Source organism: Leptidea sinapis, chromosome 3, assembly GCF_905404315.1.
Source record: "Leptidea sinapis chromosome 3, ilLepSina1.1, whole genome shotgun sequence".
Classification (NCBI taxonomy): Eukaryota; Metazoa; Arthropoda; class Insecta; order Lepidoptera; family Pieridae; genus Leptidea; species Leptidea sinapis.
In genome coordinates this window covers 5609821-5628981 of record NC_066267.1, presented here as the reverse complement: position 1 = coordinate 5628981, position 19161 = coordinate 5609821, and the positions used below count along the sequence as shown (strand labels likewise).

Genomic DNA, 19161 nt, shown 5'->3' with positions numbered 1-19161 from the left:
ACCATGAAGTGCCATTTACTGAATCGCGTTTGGACCCCTAACGAAATAATTTTGTCTGTGGTGAGAAAGAGATGACGCTCTAGAGTCGTTGCATAAGTTTGTCTCTCTTACTCGAACCATATGTGTTGCGTTTCGAAACCTAAAATGATATGATTTTAGCGGTTTTTTTGCGTAGAAAATACTAAAAAAACATTTTACAATTGCGCTTTATAGCGTCAAATTATAAACCATTAAGCCTTTTTTGTACTTATTAAATAATAGTAATATAAATAAATATAGTTCTTTGATTTACAAATTAAATGTTTGCTTAGGTGTTTTCGTAAAAGTAACAAGTTATGAACGCACCTCCATTGATGTTTGATTTGACAGGACCACACAGTACATTTTTTTTAATTCGCTCTTGCCAACAGGCTATAGTCCGGGCCCTTACTGCCTCGTCTTTAGTATTTTGATTTTTGGTACTTATTTTCAGTATTTTGTTTTACAAAAAAAGTCCGATAAAGTATTCTCACCTCATCTTTCATCAATAAAATATTCATTTTGTGTATGTTTTCACTATTTTTAAAAGTTATTAACAACACGATTCACTTTCCTCTAAGGAAGTAGGAACTTTTTTCGAATCGCTCACTTTGACACATAAGCTATCCAGTTTAGGTTGAAATATTACCTCATGGTGCGAATGAATGAACGAACTAAATCTGTTTGCGATTCAGTTGATATGATTTTTGACATTCAATTGACATCATTGCGACTTAATCAGTTGATTTGACGTCAACCTAAATTAGATAGCTCTAATCACGTCGTGGTACGAAATAGCAAAGCAGTTCATTTTAGGTTGTCAATTGAATCGCAATAAGAGTTCATGGTAGGCCCGCAGAACTCGTAGCTAAGTAGCGTCCACGTAAGAGTTTATTAAATTCACAGTTTATTAGTTTGAAAATTGTAATCTACTCTATGTTGTAGATTTTTTTTATGACTAGAAGTTCTACTAGTGTGGTCATTTAATGTCGCCATCGTATCCAAATGTTATGAGTATTATTTAGTGTTAATTCCACCAATATTTGTCTGTAAACAATTCGACACGTGTTTCGCCTCTACACGAGACATCCTCAGAAAATGTTGACTCGCCAAACTCTGGCACGAGACACAAATATTGGCGGGATTAACACTAAAGACAAAACATTTGAATAATTATGGATTTCCGCAAAGTAACGTCTACTTCAATAAAAAAATCGCCATTGTAGTTCACGCTCGCTCTTTGGACCATCGTCTTCCTCGACCATATTTTAGGGAAGCCCCACGAATACAGAATAATGAAACCAGCTTCTTTTTAACGTATTTCTCTATTATTATAAGTCAAATATCTTTCATAGAATTGCTATTACAATATGAAATTGAAATATACATTCATGAGTGTTATTGAAGTTTTTCTTTTAGTGCGATTCAGAATTATGCTAGCGGTTGACTCTCTATAACCGAATTGGCTTCTTAGTACAAGTCTATGATTATAACATTGTTTGATTATTACAGGTGTGGCAGCCCTGCCCGCGCGACCCGAAGACCCAGATCATCACATCAACTTATGAATAACACATATTCTCTTATGATTACGCTACATTAGATTACGGTAGACCTAACAAGAGCATATCGGTTTGGGACTTTCGCGTGTGACGCGAAACGTCAGCGAACTCAACGCGAATTCGAGTTGCCCTGGTGGGTATACCATCACGTCGAATATAAAAGATGTTGAGTATAGAATTAATAGTGTATTATGAGATAACACGCATAATAATGTCGTCAATATAACAAAACACGAATAACTACAATGAACACGTGTTCTTCCTTAAACGGAGCATCTGTTAAACTTAAGGGAATATTATTTATGAAAAAAAAAAAAAACACTTTTACTGCTCTACTTTTCATAATTTACAGCATTTTCCTTCCATAAATAAATAATAATTGCGCCCTGGCGACCTAACGGCTGACATCAACTCACGCGACACTTTCGTGTCGATATTAACATTTTAAAGTGTTACAAATACGCTTCTATATCTAGTGCACCATTGGCTTAGCGGTGCAACTAGATTTTTTGAGAAATAAAAGCGATGGAGTATATCTTTCGCTGTTTGAATTAAAAAGTTTACAATAGTCAGATATTGAAAATATATTTGCTGAGCCAATTCCGCACAGAACCATGTAGCTAGACATAATAGGGATTTCCCGCAACTATAAAGTAAGCCTTACAATTAAGCTTGGCATAAAGTTATACCTGAGAATAAAATATGCAAAATGTTGACTATAGCACTGTCAACACAATGATAATTCTGAAGTTTTCCGAATGACAAGCAGCTTTGCAAATAAACGCGGGGAACGTTATACGTCTGAATAAACCAATCATAAGCAAAATGTCTATATATGTTATACGTCTGAATAAACCAATCATAAGCAAAATGTCTATTTGTAAACATTTTGTATATTCTTGGCTTATTCTCAGGTATAAATGTATGCCAAGTTTATTTGTAAGGCTATAAGTGTTTTGCGTCTTATCTTTATATACACATTTGCTGGAACTAGTTGTTATTCGCATCGAATTCGCTCGTCATTCGCGGACCTTTATACTCGTGTAATAGAAGAAAACGGTGTGAAAATATTGAACTGTTCTGTTATCTTGAGGAATATGAAAAAAAAACAACTGTTCAAGAATTCAATTAGAGATAAGTTCATTCCGGACCATTGTAAAAAAAAGAGTTTATTATCCTCAAAACTTACGCCAATATGTAAGTGAAATGATCTGATTTCGCTTACAATATACAAATATTACTCATTTGGGCAGCGAATTTTATGTTGTTCTTTTTATCAATATTAAAGATACGTCTAAAATTTGAATGATATAAAGTTATTGATGTAACTTATTTAATTTACTGTCTATCCATTTCAATTTATAAGTTAATAGGCTTTGTGTTGAAATAAATTCACGGAACAAAACAGATAAGTACCTAAGTCTTTGATTGATTTTACTTTTCTGCGAAAAATATGACAAAAGTAAATAAAATAATGGAAATTTATGACAACATACCAACTAAAAATAAATAAACATTTTTTTTTTCACTTTCAAGAATGATTTTCTGAGGGTTTTTGTTATTGAAATTAATACTTAACGACCTTTGCCTCTCGTGTTCGATGTCGAAACTGTAGGAACGCCGCCATAGATAATAGAACTTGTAACGCAGATGAAATATTAAAGTATAAAGGTACAATAAACACGGTAAATTATATACTCCGAATTTTAATGATTTTATATTCGAAAATGTGTGTAGAGAGCAAATCTTACGTTTAATCATTTCGTTCCAGTATATTGGGTTTTATTAGCAATAGTTGACTTTGTTGAAATATGTTTTGTGTCTTTAACGGATAACTTTTATGTTTAGTAGGTATGGCCATATGTATGATAGATTATGTTTTTTTTTTTTAATTTCCCTAGTGTTTCTTTCTAATGTAGATATTATATCAAATTAGGCCTACTCTATAAAATAATTTATATTTAGATATTACTTAGAATTGTGGGAATATGATGACCAGTGGGAGGCTCCTTTGCACAGGAAGCCGGCTAGATTATGGATACCACAAAGGCGCCTATTTCTGCCGTGAAGCAGTAATGTGTAAACATTACTGTGTTTCAGTGTGAAGGGCGCCGTAGCTAGTGAAATTACTGGGCAAACGAGACTTAACATCTTATGTCTCAAGGTGACGAGCGCAATTGTAGTGCCCCAGATTTTTTGGGTTTTTCAATAATCCTGAGGGGCACTGCATTGTAATGGGTCCTGCTCGTCTCGTCCGTTATTTAAATAAAAAAAAATGTCGAAGTATCATTCGTTACAATGGTTCCATTGAAATCTATTTGTTATTTTGAAAGATTTTAAACGTTTATTCACCATGCTCAAGCTCTACATTATAGTGAATGGTCAAGATAATATATATATGTCTAAATGTAAATTGTTTTATAGAGAAGGCCTTATGTTCTGTTAATGTAGGTGTATCTGCGTTTAAATCTTAAGTTTAAATTTTCTTCCAATATTTGTTGTAGCTGATATAAAAAGCCCTGTATGGAATAGTATTAAATAACATTAACAAGTCGATTCCATAAACAATGGGCATCCTCATTTCGACCATACATAAGGTTGGTAACACTTATAGACGCTTTAAAGTCCGTCCCTTAAAAGTGTCTAACAGCGGAATATGGGATTCTATTTTATATATTTACTTAGGTTCAATGAGTAATAATCAAATGTCGACTTATCCTTTCTTTTAGCCATTCTAACTGTTTATTCATTAATTAACTAAATGCTACATTCGAATTTTTAAAACGGAATTATTGTAAGTCTCGTTATTTATGTATGAGAAATTATTGTATTTATTTATATGCTTCTAGGGAATTATTTTCAACTAACGCTTGTATATAAATTGTAATTGTGATATACATGTTTAGTTCGTCGATCTTATTATTGGACACTTGCAATTTTAGGTTAAAACCAAAGAAATAAAATCGTTTGACACGAATATTTTGTTTATATTATTATCACTATATTCACACAAATCAGTTTCAGCCAACAGATACTTTTACGTGGAATTTCACAATTCCCATTCGCAAGGCGAGGAAATAAATAGTGGTATTCGCCTTCTTGTTATTTCAGCAATACACATCTTATTTTGTTCTCTTCAATAAGTCGTTCTTATTTAAATAAAACACATTCTAAGGTATTAAAACGCGTATAATCGTAGCCTTGTTTTTCCAATAGTTTTGCTTAAAAGTTATATTTTTATTATTATTTTAGTTAACCGGAAGTTTCATGACCTTTCCAGATCACGTTTTCAGGGGAACTGCGGTCACAGAACACTTACTGTAACGAGTGCGGTTGAAATGAGTCAACAAAGTATTTGTCATGGTTGTCATTTTTAAGTTTAGCGCCATTTTTCTCGGAGGTGGTATTTGCTGTAGACAGATGGTTTTAGCAAAATTTACTGACTATGTCCTTTTCTTTTTTGGTATGTTTCGTAACGTCAGAGATAATGACCAATACCTTGTCACCATCGCTCGTCTTGTAACATTGCTCGCACGAGAACTGCTATAGTAATAGTCGCGTACTGACTCGCGAGGAAAATCCTCGGTTGGTCAAGACGTAAGGCCCGACGCAAATGACGCTGCCTTGCCCGAGCCGAACGTTGACGGTCTTTGTCCTTTGCTCAAAAGCGCCTCCGTATTTTTGCACACAAGACGGTTGTATTTTGCCTCGCTTGGTCGACGAACGACGGAATCTTTTTCTGGTTCTAATAGTAAGAGTTTCCTAAATATTCTGAACACAGAACTTAAAATGCCAAAGGCGTTCTCAACAACTCTTCTTGCTCTGGATAGCCTATAATTTGCTATCGTTTTCTTTTTTGTACAAGTCGAAGAATTAATATAAATATAGGCTATAGCTTTCCGAACGTACGGTCTCATGCAAAACTGGCTATAATATAAGCCGCGTTAGGCACGTGCGAAGAGTCTGTTCGACATCACGTAAAGCCGAGAGCTCGATGCTGGCGCAGCCTTGCCGCCAGCGTCAAGGCCACGCCGAGGGCCTCAATTCCGACCAGTAATGGAATCGAACTTTTTCACGTTATGGATTCTGAGCGTAAATTGAAGAGTTCTGTTAATCCTTTGCAATTTCTTCGATCGTATAAAAATCACTGAATGTCGTACACATAAAAGGATTCTTGTTCAATTTAAGAATCAAACCCAAAAAAAAAAACATATTTGTCGTATTGTAGCTGCTCTTCAAAATTTCATTTAACACGTTCCCAGCGTCACTGATTTATCTGTACTTTCCATTACTGCGTTACGAGACGTTTGAAACCTCGTTCTGAACCAGAGGTTGTAGCGGCACGAGGCTTAGTAAACCCCACAGGAGACAAAAATCCTTTTTTTGGCGCCAAATAAGGCGAATTGTACGGTTTTTGTCGCAATTATTATTATCAATGAGTTGATTAACCTAAATCTGCCGCCGCCTGTGGGCCTATTATGTTACGCCTATTTAGTTTAGATTCTATAGATAAAATAAAATGTGGGGTCTTATATACCCCATACTGCACTGGAAAAGGGCAGTTTTTCATATTGTTTAGTGATGGGAAAAATATATCGATTTTATTTAATTGTACTTATTCATGCTTTTTATTAAAACAGTTTATAATGCCTAACTATAGACACATACAATACATTACTATCATATATTGTATTTATACACCATATTTTAAATATACATAGCTGGAATTTATTTATTATATTCCTACATAATTATTTCACTTAAACTGAGTATAATTTGTAAATATTGATTGGAGACTTAACAGTTTTTCAAATATCGGTAATTTTGAATTAGATTTACCACCTAACTCCTCTTCATCATCAATAATATTATTAACTAACTTTCTCTGCTTCTTCAATCTTATTATATCGTCGCGGGCGCAGTTTTGCACAACACTAACCGCTTGAAGCTAGCGTAGGGTGCGGTACGAGGTGTTCGCAACCTCGTAACGCACTGTATTAAACTTTTATTTGTTCAGTGCGGTAAGAGGCCTAAAAAGTCCGTTAAGGTAGGTATACCCAAAAACTCAGCATCAATAGCACATCTCAGATATATAGTTATCTCTTTCCTAGACAATACCACACAAGTTACGCCTCTCGCACGTCAGAGATGTTAGTTTTTACTTACCGCTATAAAGACAAGACATTAACGAGGTGTTTCAAGCCTCGTTTCGCACTCATCGTGTTAAGTTATGCTTCTATTATAATTATTGCAATGCCACAGCTTATTGGATGGTTATTAGTAGTGAGAATACGCCAGCCCCATCCTCGCGCTCTACAAAGCCACAAAACACACAGTAATAGAATATTACTTTAAACTTCATACTAGAGCGCTCGAATCGACGCACGTACATGTGTACATGATTAACACGGCCGCTAAGCAATCTTGCGGAGATAAAACTTTTGAGTGACACACCGTACCGCGCCGCTGAAACTGGTCGGCGTCAGGTCGTAAATCAGGATATTATTATTCTAGGATAATTTGGACGAATTAAATAAAAAACTTATTCCAACTAAGTAGCTTTATTGTTCAGCCGCCACTTGGACGTCCAATCCGGCGGCGCAAACATAGATGTACCAGCCACAGATGTTACATGTATTTAAATATTGTTATATATAAACAAAGGCTCAATGGTTTGATTATAGCAGTGAGTGTGGAGTGAAGTCTAGTCGAACAGACCAAAGCCCATGTCATCTTCACTCTCAGACTCCTCCTTCTCAGGTTTCTTCTCTTCTGCCTTTTTGTCAGCGGCTGGCGCTGCAGCTGCTGCCACTGGAGCCGCCACTGCTGCGAACTTGCTTGGATCCTACAAAATTTTGTTTGTTAAAAATTGATTTAATCCTAAATTACATTGTTAGTAGAACTTTTGTTATTTCTTTAATTATAATATAAGAATAAAATTGATGACCCATATAGCCCAGTGGTTAGTAACCCTGCCTCTCCTGTGTTAGAGGTCCCAGGTTCAAATCCCAGTAGGTGCAAACATTTATATGATGAATATGGATGTTTGTTTCTGAGTCACAGATGTTTGTCTTTATCTTTGTTGAAGTATATATTTTGTCTTAAAATATATCATTGTCTTGTACCCATAGTACAGGCTATATCTAGTTTGGGGCAAGATAAGTGTGCGCCAATTAATAAAAAATTCATACCTTGATGAACTCTTTGATGGTGGTAGCCTCCTTGAATTCAATATCAGTGACCGCAGCAATAGCCAGGAGGTTCTTGAAACCATTGGCAATGGAGTGTGGTGCAGAGGCAACAGTTGGGTAGCCAATAGCAAGTGAAAGTGCAGCCACATTCGCCACACCAGCTTGGAACTTGGCACGAAGGTCCTCAGGCTTGATGTCCAAAATTGATGGAGCAAAGATGGTACCAGAGTCATATACCTATAGAAGAAACAGGATTACAATTTGCTAATAATTAAATACATTACATACTCTAAGGCTATACAGACAGGCGGCTTGATTAGCATTTTAGTCTAGTCACGCCATCCTAGCTACTAGCTAGGATACATTGTGGCCCCACTAGAGGTGGTTTACATGGTGTGTCACTAGATGCTCGCATTTTATTGTCGGCACATTGAGATGTCTCATTAAAAAATAACTCTAAAACTGCTTATTACAGAAAATTCATCTTTAAAATATACCATTTTGTGGCCATTTCCATCATTTTGGGTTCATGACATAGTCATGTTGAAGTTTAACTTTCACAAAACTGCATTTGTATGGATTTCATTAGCTGGCTTGTTGAATCCAGAGGTTCACCAAAAATCAAACACATTAATTTAATTTGATAGATTCTAAGCGACTAGCTAGGCGCCTGGTGCGCAGTTAACGAAACATTTTCAAACATAAGTATTACTTTTAGCTATTCACTTCATAACTTGCATCTCTAGGCACTAAGCAAGCCGCCTGTCTGTTTGGATGTAACATAATACAAGTTGGTGTTTCTCATCCATATTTTTGGCATTCAAGATAAATCTACTTACACTAAAAGTTAATACATTTAGCATCTTATTTTGATTATGAATGTCTGAGTGCATATTATTATATCAGAAACAAAACCTGACTACTACAAGTATACACTAATAATTAATTTTCCAAAGTCTAATTGTCAGTGTACACTGTGCATGTAGACTGTACTCAACGCTTTGGTTTCATAAAAAATGTGTATGTATTGTGCTAACATTCATTTATATTGTAAACATCCAAAATGTACAGGGTGCTACAATTACCACATTAAATAAACATATAAGTAGAACTTCTTAGCCATAATCTAATCTAAAATATTTAAACATGAAATACATAATTCACCGACATAAATCAATTTTCCATAATATCAGTTCGGGGCAACCTAAGAAATCTAGTAGATCCACACTAGCATAAGCACTGACACTGTGCAATATTATGTGACCACATAAGGGTGACTTAAAAATTGTTTCATTAATTTTTTCTATGAAACATTGAGTATTTCAATTATATACTTTAAATTTTAGAATTATTTCTAAGATTAAGGTGAGTTAGGTTAGGGTTAGGTGTTTATTTAATGTTGCCATTATAACTCCACACTGTTATGTATTATATGTGCATTTAAATTTGCATGATAAGATATGATTGGTGTGTTAACACTACAATTATAATATCAGATTCCAACACTAGTGTCAAAACCAGTGTCTGTTATTAGTTCATCTAAATTTACACTTACACACCTGTTTCACTACAAGACCATATGAGAAAGGAGAGATATTCAACATGTTCAGTAGAGTAGCTTCGGAGGCTCCCACTTTATCCCCAGGCTTTAAGATGTGGACATCATTGATGATTTCAATAGTACCTGCACACAAACATTTATGATATTATAACAACATATAATAAAAACAATTTGTTATTGATAATGATATTAGTAATGTACCTACAAATTGCCAGTGCAATGTGTAATGTTAAAACAATCACACTAGGATAGAGTTGTAGGGCTTCATATAGTCTGAAAGCGAAGCCAAAGTGTCTAGATATAGACTACCTTGGTATTAGAACAGACAATAATAATTTATTGGTGCGACTTTGGATAGTGTCAGCTCTCATAACATAAAATTAGTTGATCATTATTAAATAATAGCAATAGATAAAACTAAGACAAAAGGTATCAATTATTGACAGGTCACCTTTGGAAATCTTGGTTGGAATGGAGAGGGCCTGGAAGAAGGCAGTCTTCTCTGGACCTAGACCAGTGTTGTGAGCTGGAATGATGACCTCAAGTGGAGCAATAGCACCAGGCCTAGCTGGAGCTCGCACCTTGTTCTCCAACAATTTGTCACGGACCTACAAATACATATCTATATATATAAAAATGAATTGCTGTTCATTAGTCTTGCTAAAACTTGAGAATGGCTGGACCGATTTGGTAAATTTAGGTCTTGTATTATTTGTGGCAGTCCAGAGAATGTTTAAAAAATGAATAAATACAAAAATGCTGCAAAATTAAATAAAAACAACAAATTTGTATTACCTTTGACATCCATACATAATTTCTATGAGAGAATTTATTGACGCATGGTTTGACAGTTCTGCTGTGAAACAATTTCATTGCGACAGCAGGGTGCATATTTTACAAAGTAATTTTTGATGTTATGATATATTATTAACAAATTCATATAAAAACATTATTTTATTTATTATATACAGAACAAAGTCTGTCAGGTCAGCTAGTATTATAATATATATATATATATATATATATTATAATACTAGCTATATAGTATATACATAAATCATTCAATGTGATTGTCAAATTATATCTGGTGGATGAAAGTGACAATTATATATTACTAATCAAAAGCATATCATTGTTCTGACTTCACTTATCTACAGAATAGAACTATCCAGTTGTGTACCAATAGACAAATTATTAATTCATATTTGTTCCTTATCTTTGCAGAATAAACCCCTAAGTCACAATCAAAATAATACTTTTAAAGGATAAGTGTAAGTTGTAGAAGGTGATAAAACAAATTTCTGCTTTTTTGACATATTAAGATGAAGCAGGTATCAGATATAAAATTATGTTATTGACTATAATTTAACAAAAAAAAACTGCTATTATTGGTTCTCTTTACAGAATGATAAAAGAACTGTATCTCCAAATTACCAATGCAATAAAACACTATCAATCATCACATTAGGATAGAATTGGAGAATTTAATTTAGTCTGAAAGCGAAGCCAGTAAAACAATATTATTTGATTCACTGGTATTAGAACAGACATTAATAAAACAAATGATATTTGTAAATTCAAGTATTGTATACAGTTAATACTTTTTGACTAATAAATACCTAATTTACATGTTTAGTAAATTCAAATAGAGATGGTAACCTTCTATATGAAAGCTTCACTGAGACAGATTAGGAACAAATGCAGTGTTATCAGATTAGCTACACTAAACCTTTTCACTTTTAATAAGGTATACCGAGAATCCCGGTATCAATTGCACATAAATGATACAAACCTCAACAAGGTCTCCACGGGTAAATACAAAGCCAACATTGCCCTTGATGTGAGGAAGGAGTTGTTCCAATGCAGGATTGGTCTCCAAATGGTCTTTAATAGCCTTCCTCATCATGGTGTTTTTGCCCATCAGAACTATGCTGTGTCCACGCAGTGATATACGGATCTGCTGCATTTGAGTTGAGCCCACATTGTCGGCACCCACGATGAAACATTTGGGATAGTCATCCAAAAGTTGCTGAAAAAAATCATGACATGATTAATAATTATAGAAACGACTTTGTTACGCCAATCACGATATTATGTAGTGGTTTGATGCTAACGTCAGTAACAATACTTACGATTATCTTAGTGAAATAGTTGGTCTTCCAAGCAGCCTTGTCCTCCCTACCCATCCTGACAAGTGTAGTAGGGACTTCGAAGAAATTTAAGGACTAAAACAAAGCATTTAAAAATATAGTAATTAGTGAGGTTAAGAATTACGTGTCAAACGTTATTGTCAACCATTTCTTAAAAATATAATAATGAAAATAACGCATTGCAAAAATGTAATTTGTAAATGTAAAAAATATAAGAAATCTTTACAGGATTGAATAAATAAAATTGGAAAACTCACCAAGACCAAACAAAATTGCACGTACTACGTGCGCGCGGAACGATTAAGGAATACTCAAAAGTCAAACGTCAATAATGTACTGTCAGTCTGTAACTTTTTTTTAATTGAATTAGTGGCACGTGTAACTTTTTAGCTTAACGATGTTACCAGCTATTTATTTTTAGCAGTACTTAGATATAAACATTAGAGGTGTTATGCTTATAAAATTAACATCATCACATAACACAGAAAAAATATAAAAGGGCTTGAAAATATTCACATTATTTTTCAGAGTGAAATTTAACGAGTTATTTTGCGGGCGCTTTTGTGTACCTCTTAACAAAGCATTGATGGCTGACATAGAATTTAAAAACCTGTCATGTACTTTCTGTATTAATTTCTACACTCAGGACTAAGCATGAAGTAAAACTATCAGAGCAGAAAGCAGAACTAAGAATACATGTTGAGCGGGTAATAAATAGGTTGAGGGTTTCACATGTTACTTCGTATGCTTATGTGGACCATAATTTAATTCCCATCATAGATCATGTAATAAAAGAAGCTTGTGGATTGGTAAATGTGCAGGATGTTTGAATATAAAAGTGAATATATATTTACATCTCTTCTATTGTTATTAGAATTTTGCAATACTCTAAAAAATCAAGAGGGTCTGTGGCTTTACTTGACGACTGAAGATTATGCATTGACAATATTTCCACATTATTTAGCTTTCTATAAAACTTCATCAAATGATTGGTTGTGTCCATTGTGCAATGTTTTTTTACCACTGTGAGGAAACTTTCAATATTCAAAAACATGGGCACAAGCTATCGGTTAATTATTTTCAACGACTGTCTGACGAATTTTCCATCAGTTCATGTGTCCTGACGCGAGCTTAACATTTTATAACCTGCCCAAGAAAGAAAAGTGCTCAACGCCGCTAAAGAAGTTTTCAATTCAAAAAATTTTTGATCCCTCGACGTCGCAGAGTTTTGGCTAGGTAATCACAATGATTCACACAATATTTTAATAGGCAGTTGTAATTTATATGAAATCACTTTAGTAATATTACTTATCGCTATGTTATGTTATGGTTCTTTAGTAAATATAATATAATTATCATTATATGCTTTCATTTTTTGTGTTTCATTTCATTAATTTACATTCCCAGTCGTCTGTTGCGTATGTGAATTTGTGTCATTGAATTTTTCAATTCAATCGTATCTTTGTCAGATAAATTATCAAAAAAATTTTAAATTTTTGTAAAGTTTGTAAGAACTTTTACGTCCGGCCAATTGTACGCTTAAAGTATCTAAAATTCGGTATTACACATTGGTGTGAAAATTTTTGCTAATATAACATTCCAATCTATGACCAAAATTGCCGTTTTAGACCAGCGTCGATAATTTTTGAAACCAAAAAAAAATACAGTAGGATGAAACCCATTGGTAAAGGACGAGAATATAACAAAAATTAAGAGAAAATAAATTACGGGCGATCTGAGGTCGGGAAGTGGAAAAGGGGGGGTATTTTAGGGTAAAAAACGGTTTATCTCGATTTCCGGCGAAACTCCAATTTCACCGTTATCACGTACATATCTAATAATTATCGTAAGCTCATTAACATGTACAATGTCAGGCGTAGAATCCATAATCACACCAAAATACTTAGCAAATTGCACTTCCTTAGAAATTTGTTGCAATACTTTATTTTGAATCAAAGCGCTCGAAAATATCCCTCAAAGTTATTGGGCTCTTCAAGCTCGATAGAACGACTTTCCTGTTTTTTGAGCTCTTCGAGCTTAAAATTTTAATTTTCGAACTCGTTGGGTTCTGATTATAATTGTAAACTTGAGCCTTAATCGAAGAAAACGTTATTTTATAAAATTTTAAATTGCGATATGTCTTTTGAAGGCATCGTTTGATTTTGATCGGCTTAGCGGCATTCGGTGCAAATTTTTAACATTTAAACTCATAACTAGACATATAAGGCATAATTTACGTATATTTAAGGCATAACTCTAGATTCCAAATTACAATGAGGCCTCCATATTGAAGCATTGGCGAACAGACTTAGTTCTGCAGCTAACGCGGTTAAATAGATTAGAAAATTAACTGACAAAGATACGGCGCTACTATGACGACTATATTGGTATGGAGCAACGCTGCCGATATTAATATAATATTTGTGCTGCAGAAGAGGGCTATTCGCGCTATTTATAACCTAAGTTCTAAATAATCATTGAGAGCAAAATTCAAAGAAATTAACATCTTGACTATTGCTTCTCAATATATTCTTGATAATGTAATCTATGCTCATAGGCACATAAGTGAATTTGCGAGAAACTTTCATAACCATAATGTGAACACCAGAAACAGACATAAACTTATAATGCCTACTACTCGGCTAAGTCGAGTTAGTAAGTCTTTTGTGGGGCGATGTATATGCTTTTACAACATGATCCCAGAAAATGTTCAAAACAAAAGTATTACGTTATTCAAAAGAATTGTTAAAAAACGTTTGTGTGGTAAAGGTTACTATAACATAAATGACTTTCTTAATGATACCACAGATTGGGAATGGAGTGACCGCCCTCAGGCTATTGAATTATAAGTTTAATTGTACAATATTACTTTGTAAACATATTTTTTCGATAAAAAAAAGGCCGCTGAGTTTGTTGAGGTCATTCTGCTCAGGTCTGAGGCATACATTTTGGAATGGGTGGTAGTTTTTGACTTCCAATGAGTGATGTCACATCAACTTTTCACTTTTGTATCTTTGATGAGATTACTCTTACATTAGAGTATAATTGATTCCATCAAAATATTAATAATGCGCCTACAATTGAAAAGTCAATAAAAAAAGAATTATGTTATAGTCCATAGAATTTTTTTAATAAATTTAAAAAATCCGCCAATTTATTATAAGACTATAATTGATTCCATCAAAATATTAATAATGCACCTCAAATTGAAAAGTCAATAAAAAATAGAATTATGTTATAGTCCATAGAAATTTTTTAATCAATTTAAAAAAACAGCCAATTTAAAAATAAATTTTTGGAATAATTGTTCGGCTCTTAAATTTTAACGTTCTGAAAATTTTGCCGCCCCCCAAATCGTGCCGCCCTAGGCCCGGGCCTCACGGGCCTATGCGTTAATTCATCACTGGTCGCTCGTGGTACCGCTTCGCTGCGGCGAATATTTGAGCGAAGCAAGGTAAACAATTGATGCTTATAGATCATGAACATTCGAAAATGATGAAAGGATAGCAGTGTTGATGTAAAACTTAGGCGTGACTTGGGGGTAATTCAGAATATTTTAAAGCTTAACGTTAGTACTTCAGGCAGAAAAAAGTCAATTGAAACAATTTTTTAACCATTATAATTTTATGGTTTAAAAAAAAATCAAATTCTCAGTAATATTTTCTGAAAATCTCCAAGTGTATTTGCTCATTTATGACTACTTTGTAATTTTTACCAGTGGGAGGCTACTTTGCACAGGAAGCCAGCTAGATTATGGGTACCACAACGGTGCCGATTTCTGCCGTGAAGCAGTAATGTGTAAGCATTACTGTGTTTCGGTCTGAAGGGCGCCGTTGCTAGTGAAATTACTGGCCAAATGAGGTTTAACATCTTATGTCTCAAGGTAACGAGCGCAATTGTAGTGGCGCTCAGAGAATCCTGAGCGGCACTGCATTGTAATGGGCATGGCGTATCAATTACCATCAGCTGAACGTCCTGCTCGTCTCGTCCCTTATTATCATTAAAATATATATATATATATATATATATATATGTCGTAACACGGAACGCCAGCGCCATCTGTCGTGTCGTTACACGGAACGCCAGCGCCATCTGTTGGCGTTCGATGGAGTCAACGTTTCCCCGGCCGAGAGGAGCGCACTTCACTTCTTGTGCAGCGGTCGGCCAGAGCGGTCGAACTTGAACCATCGCGCGTTCCATATATCCCATAGTGTGTTTATTTAAAGTTATTCTACATTATAATTTGATTCTGTGAATAAGTTTGTTCCGTGCACTGACTTTACCCATCGACGCCCACTGCTAGGACTATGGACCCTGCTAAGGACGGTGATCCTCTTCCGCCGTTATATATGAAATAAAAGTTCTCAGTCTGACGTTTGCGACATTCGTTAATTTTTCTTCGTCCCGATGGAAGGAAAAAAGTTTGAGCCCCTATGGGCGCCTATAGCCATATTCGTTAATATTCAATAACAACGATATTTTGATGTGTGTGATATTTATAATTTAATTATTTTTATTCAATTATTTATTAATAACACGGCTTATGTTAGTATATATTTAATGCTATAAATTAAATCGTCTTGTCTTTCAACTTTTTATGAATATTTGTTATATATGGATGTCCTAGAATAGGTGGGACAAACAAAGGCAAACGAAAATCCTATAAATTGTCTATGAGCTTTCAGATAAGCAAATAAAGTATATATATGTATCTGTTAATTGTCCCTAAAGTTAATTATAATTAAGTTTTACTTCAATCGCGCGTAAAGATTAGACGCATATACTTTATTTATACTTTAGTTTGTCATGATTGTTATTTTTCTTAAAATTCGCCCATTATGGGCAGATTATAGACCACACAACAGATATCGTGTTTGTTATCTGCAAGTGCCAAAATTTATTTTGACATAATATGACATTTGAGTTTGAAGTTTAATTTTATTAGCGGTATTCGTACCTTCGTATGTGTTCCGACAGTTCTGAAATCTTTGAGTTTAGAGTTTACACTTTGCTTTTCCTACCACTTACGTATTTATTATAGTATAATTTGTTACCGATAAAAGAAATTAAAACGTTTAACGTAATTTATCTGTGAAGTGTAATCAAGTGAATCTGTGTTTTGTTATTGTTAGTTATGTCGTTATTTCGTAAACCAAAAAAAATACAAAGACGCGTGTTTTGTGCAGAAGATGATGAAGACGGTGACCCAGAAGCACCGCCGCCTCCAATAATAAGTCAAAACAAGAAGGAAAAATCTATAAAAAAAACTCCATTGTTAAGTTTCGCTGACGAAGGTTTGAGATTTTGAACGTTTAGTTGTGTTAATAACCTATTTATTGTCAAACAAAAATATATATAATAATGCCCTTGCTAATAAACGAAGTAATTCTATTACATAGATACTACACACTTACCACATCAATTTCAAAATATAAATACGAATTCAGTAGATAGTCAATGAAAACAATAAAGTCAAGAAGCTAAAGTTTAAAATCTAAATTGATATGTGACATAGCATATTTGTTAATTGAAACAATAGGTCTAAAAATAATATTTATGAATATCAAAGTAATATAAATTACTGTATTAATTCTGTATTCCTGGTTATAAAATCAGGCATATAACAGGGCCTGCAACCGACCTGCTAACAGTAATGTTTCTAAATAGAGATCATCACTGGCCCTTACAGGCTAAACAAACATTTGCAGCAGACTAAAGGAATCAATGACAATAACAGTTGTAGATTCTGTCTCAAAAAGTGAAAAAACAATCTACATGCTGAGCAAAATGCAGTGAGATCTACTCCAAAAATAGCCACTATCTAGGATAACATGAATACCCAGCAGAATTTCTAATAGCATAGAGTTGCCAAATGTCCTGTTTTCCCAAGTCCTAGTTTTCGTAGTGTCCCAGGACACATATGTCCTGAATAGATTTAAAGCAATGTCTGGGTTATTTAAATATTTAATTATTGGTATTGATAATTAATTCAGAGAATACAGATAAAAATAGAAAGATACTCGCAAATGTATTAATATTTTACTTATGTCCTCGCTTTTTACTGACATTTACTTTGACATATTTTAATTTTCAATTCATATAACTAGATTCAAATACTTTATTGAAAAGTATGATCGTATAAATTTAACTAGCTACACAACTCTATTACTGTTTTTAAACTGAATTGTCCTGATTTTTCCGACTTCAAGTCCTACTCTTTTTTAATTTGGGGCTGGCAAACCTATAATAGCAAGGACATTATCTGCTCCATAGAAATAGTTGGGTAAAGTAAACAATAGATCCACAAGGGTCTTGATATTTGAGAGGAACCATGTTCTACTGGTATATAATCTTCAAATAGCATCAACAATTGTTATGGGCACAGTAGTCCATAGCATGGTCACGGTATGGTATCACAAGCAGATTCTTTGATGTTAAAAAAGAACATTTTGGTTGACTATACTTTTTTCCTATACTAGTAAAGCTGAATGTTTCACACTAATGTTTCAAATAATATGTATACGTAGAATATCTATAACCCAGTAGAAACAATTAAAATTGTTTATATATAAAACTGCTGACCCGACAGACGTTGTTCTGTATACTCGTATATAATAAATAAAATAATGTTTTTATATGAATTTGTTAATAATATAATATCATAACATCAAAAATTACTTCGTAAAGTATTCACAGCTGAACTGTCAAACTGTGCGTCAATAAATTCTCTCATAGAAATTATGTATGGACACATCAAAGGAAAAACTCAAATAATAGAAATATACACGGATTAAACAATAATTATTATGTAATGGTAAATTTTTTCCATTGTTATCAATTGCTGAGAATTACTTAATTTTATTGTATGGTTCTAATCATAATATTTTGTCATCTGTGTGCATTTTTTTATTCATACATCCAAATCATACAGGAAATTGTAACTGACTGATCTATCAACACATAGCTAACCTGAGTAGGTTCAGATAAGCCTAGCAAACTCTTAGAAAAAAGCAAGTCACTTGATTGTATAAAACATACAGTCATTGACAGATGATGGCTATAATCTTGTTAATAGTTATAGATAGCCAAAATATCCAATGTTTTAAGCAACTGTTTGCTTTCAAACTTAGCCGGATTATACTTTGTCACCATAATATTGTAATTACTATTTCAAACTTATGTCAAATCATGGCATGTTTCATATTAAACTAAATTTCAGGTAGTCCCGCCTCCTATTACATAGTATTTACATCCTCTTTGGTACAGATTTTGAAAATTCATCCTGTAATGTGGAATAACATTTGAAACTTGTACAGAGAAATCATTATAATTCAGAAATTTGTGGGCTTAGTCTTATCAATATTAAATATCCATAGGAAAAATTATTTTTTACCAAATTTGTTACCTTCAATCATTAATATTATTCCTTAATATCTCTATGGGCATTCTTCGGCTGCAGCATCTGAAATAAAGCAATTACTGAAACACTTGGTGTTGCATACAGAAGTCGCTTCATTGTGTGTCTTCTACCTCATTTATCACGGGGAGTGTTCCGAAGAACTGTTTAACCTGATGCCTGCCGCCGAATTCCGCCTTCGCACTACACGCCACAAGTTAGGATATCATCCTCACCATCTGGAAGTATGGCGGTGCCCACAGTGCGGTTTTCATGGAGCTTT

The 19161-nt window shown here is 33.9% G+C and overlaps 3 protein-coding genes across 6 annotated transcripts in view; 2 read left to right on the top strand and 1 right to left on the bottom strand.

Annotated features, from left to right (window-relative positions):
* Positions 1-4557, top strand: part of LOC126979437 (E3 ubiquitin-protein ligase RNF13-like) — a 69739-nt gene extending 65182 nt beyond the window's left edge. For both annotated transcript variants that reach the window (XM_050828740.1, XM_050828741.1), the window contains one exon: positions 1531-4557. In XM_050828740.1, coding sequence (XP_050684697.1) covers positions 1531-1586 — 56 coding nt within the window. In that variant the 3' untranslated portion in view covers positions 1587-4557. The remainder of the gene's footprint in view (positions 1-1530) is intronic.
* A 2565-nt stretch (positions 4558-7122) lies between these two features.
* On the bottom strand, positions 7123-11876 carry LOC126979460 (60S acidic ribosomal protein P0). Its single transcript, XM_050828780.1, has 7 exons — positions 11740-11876; positions 11465-11557; positions 11125-11361; positions 9784-9940; positions 9331-9455; positions 7772-8008; positions 7123-7425 (listed from the first exon to the last, which is right to left on the bottom strand). The coding sequence occupies exons 2-7, from the start codon at positions 11516-11518 to the stop codon at positions 7285-7287; spliced, it is 951 nt and encodes a 316-aa protein (XP_050684737.1). The 5' UTR covers positions 11519-11557; positions 11740-11876; the 3' UTR covers positions 7123-7284.
* Positions 11877-16458: 4582 nt separating this feature from the next.
* The window catches only part of LOC126979389 (PAX3- and PAX7-binding protein 1), a 29992-nt gene continuing 27289 nt past the window's right edge, over positions 16459-19161 (top strand). For all 3 annotated transcript variants that reach the window (XM_050828665.1, XM_050828666.1, XM_050828667.1), the window contains exon 1: positions 16459-16776. In XM_050828665.1, coding sequence (XP_050684622.1) covers positions 16617-16776 — 160 coding nt within the window. In that variant the 5' untranslated portion in view covers positions 16459-16616. The remainder of the gene's footprint in view (positions 16777-19161) is intronic.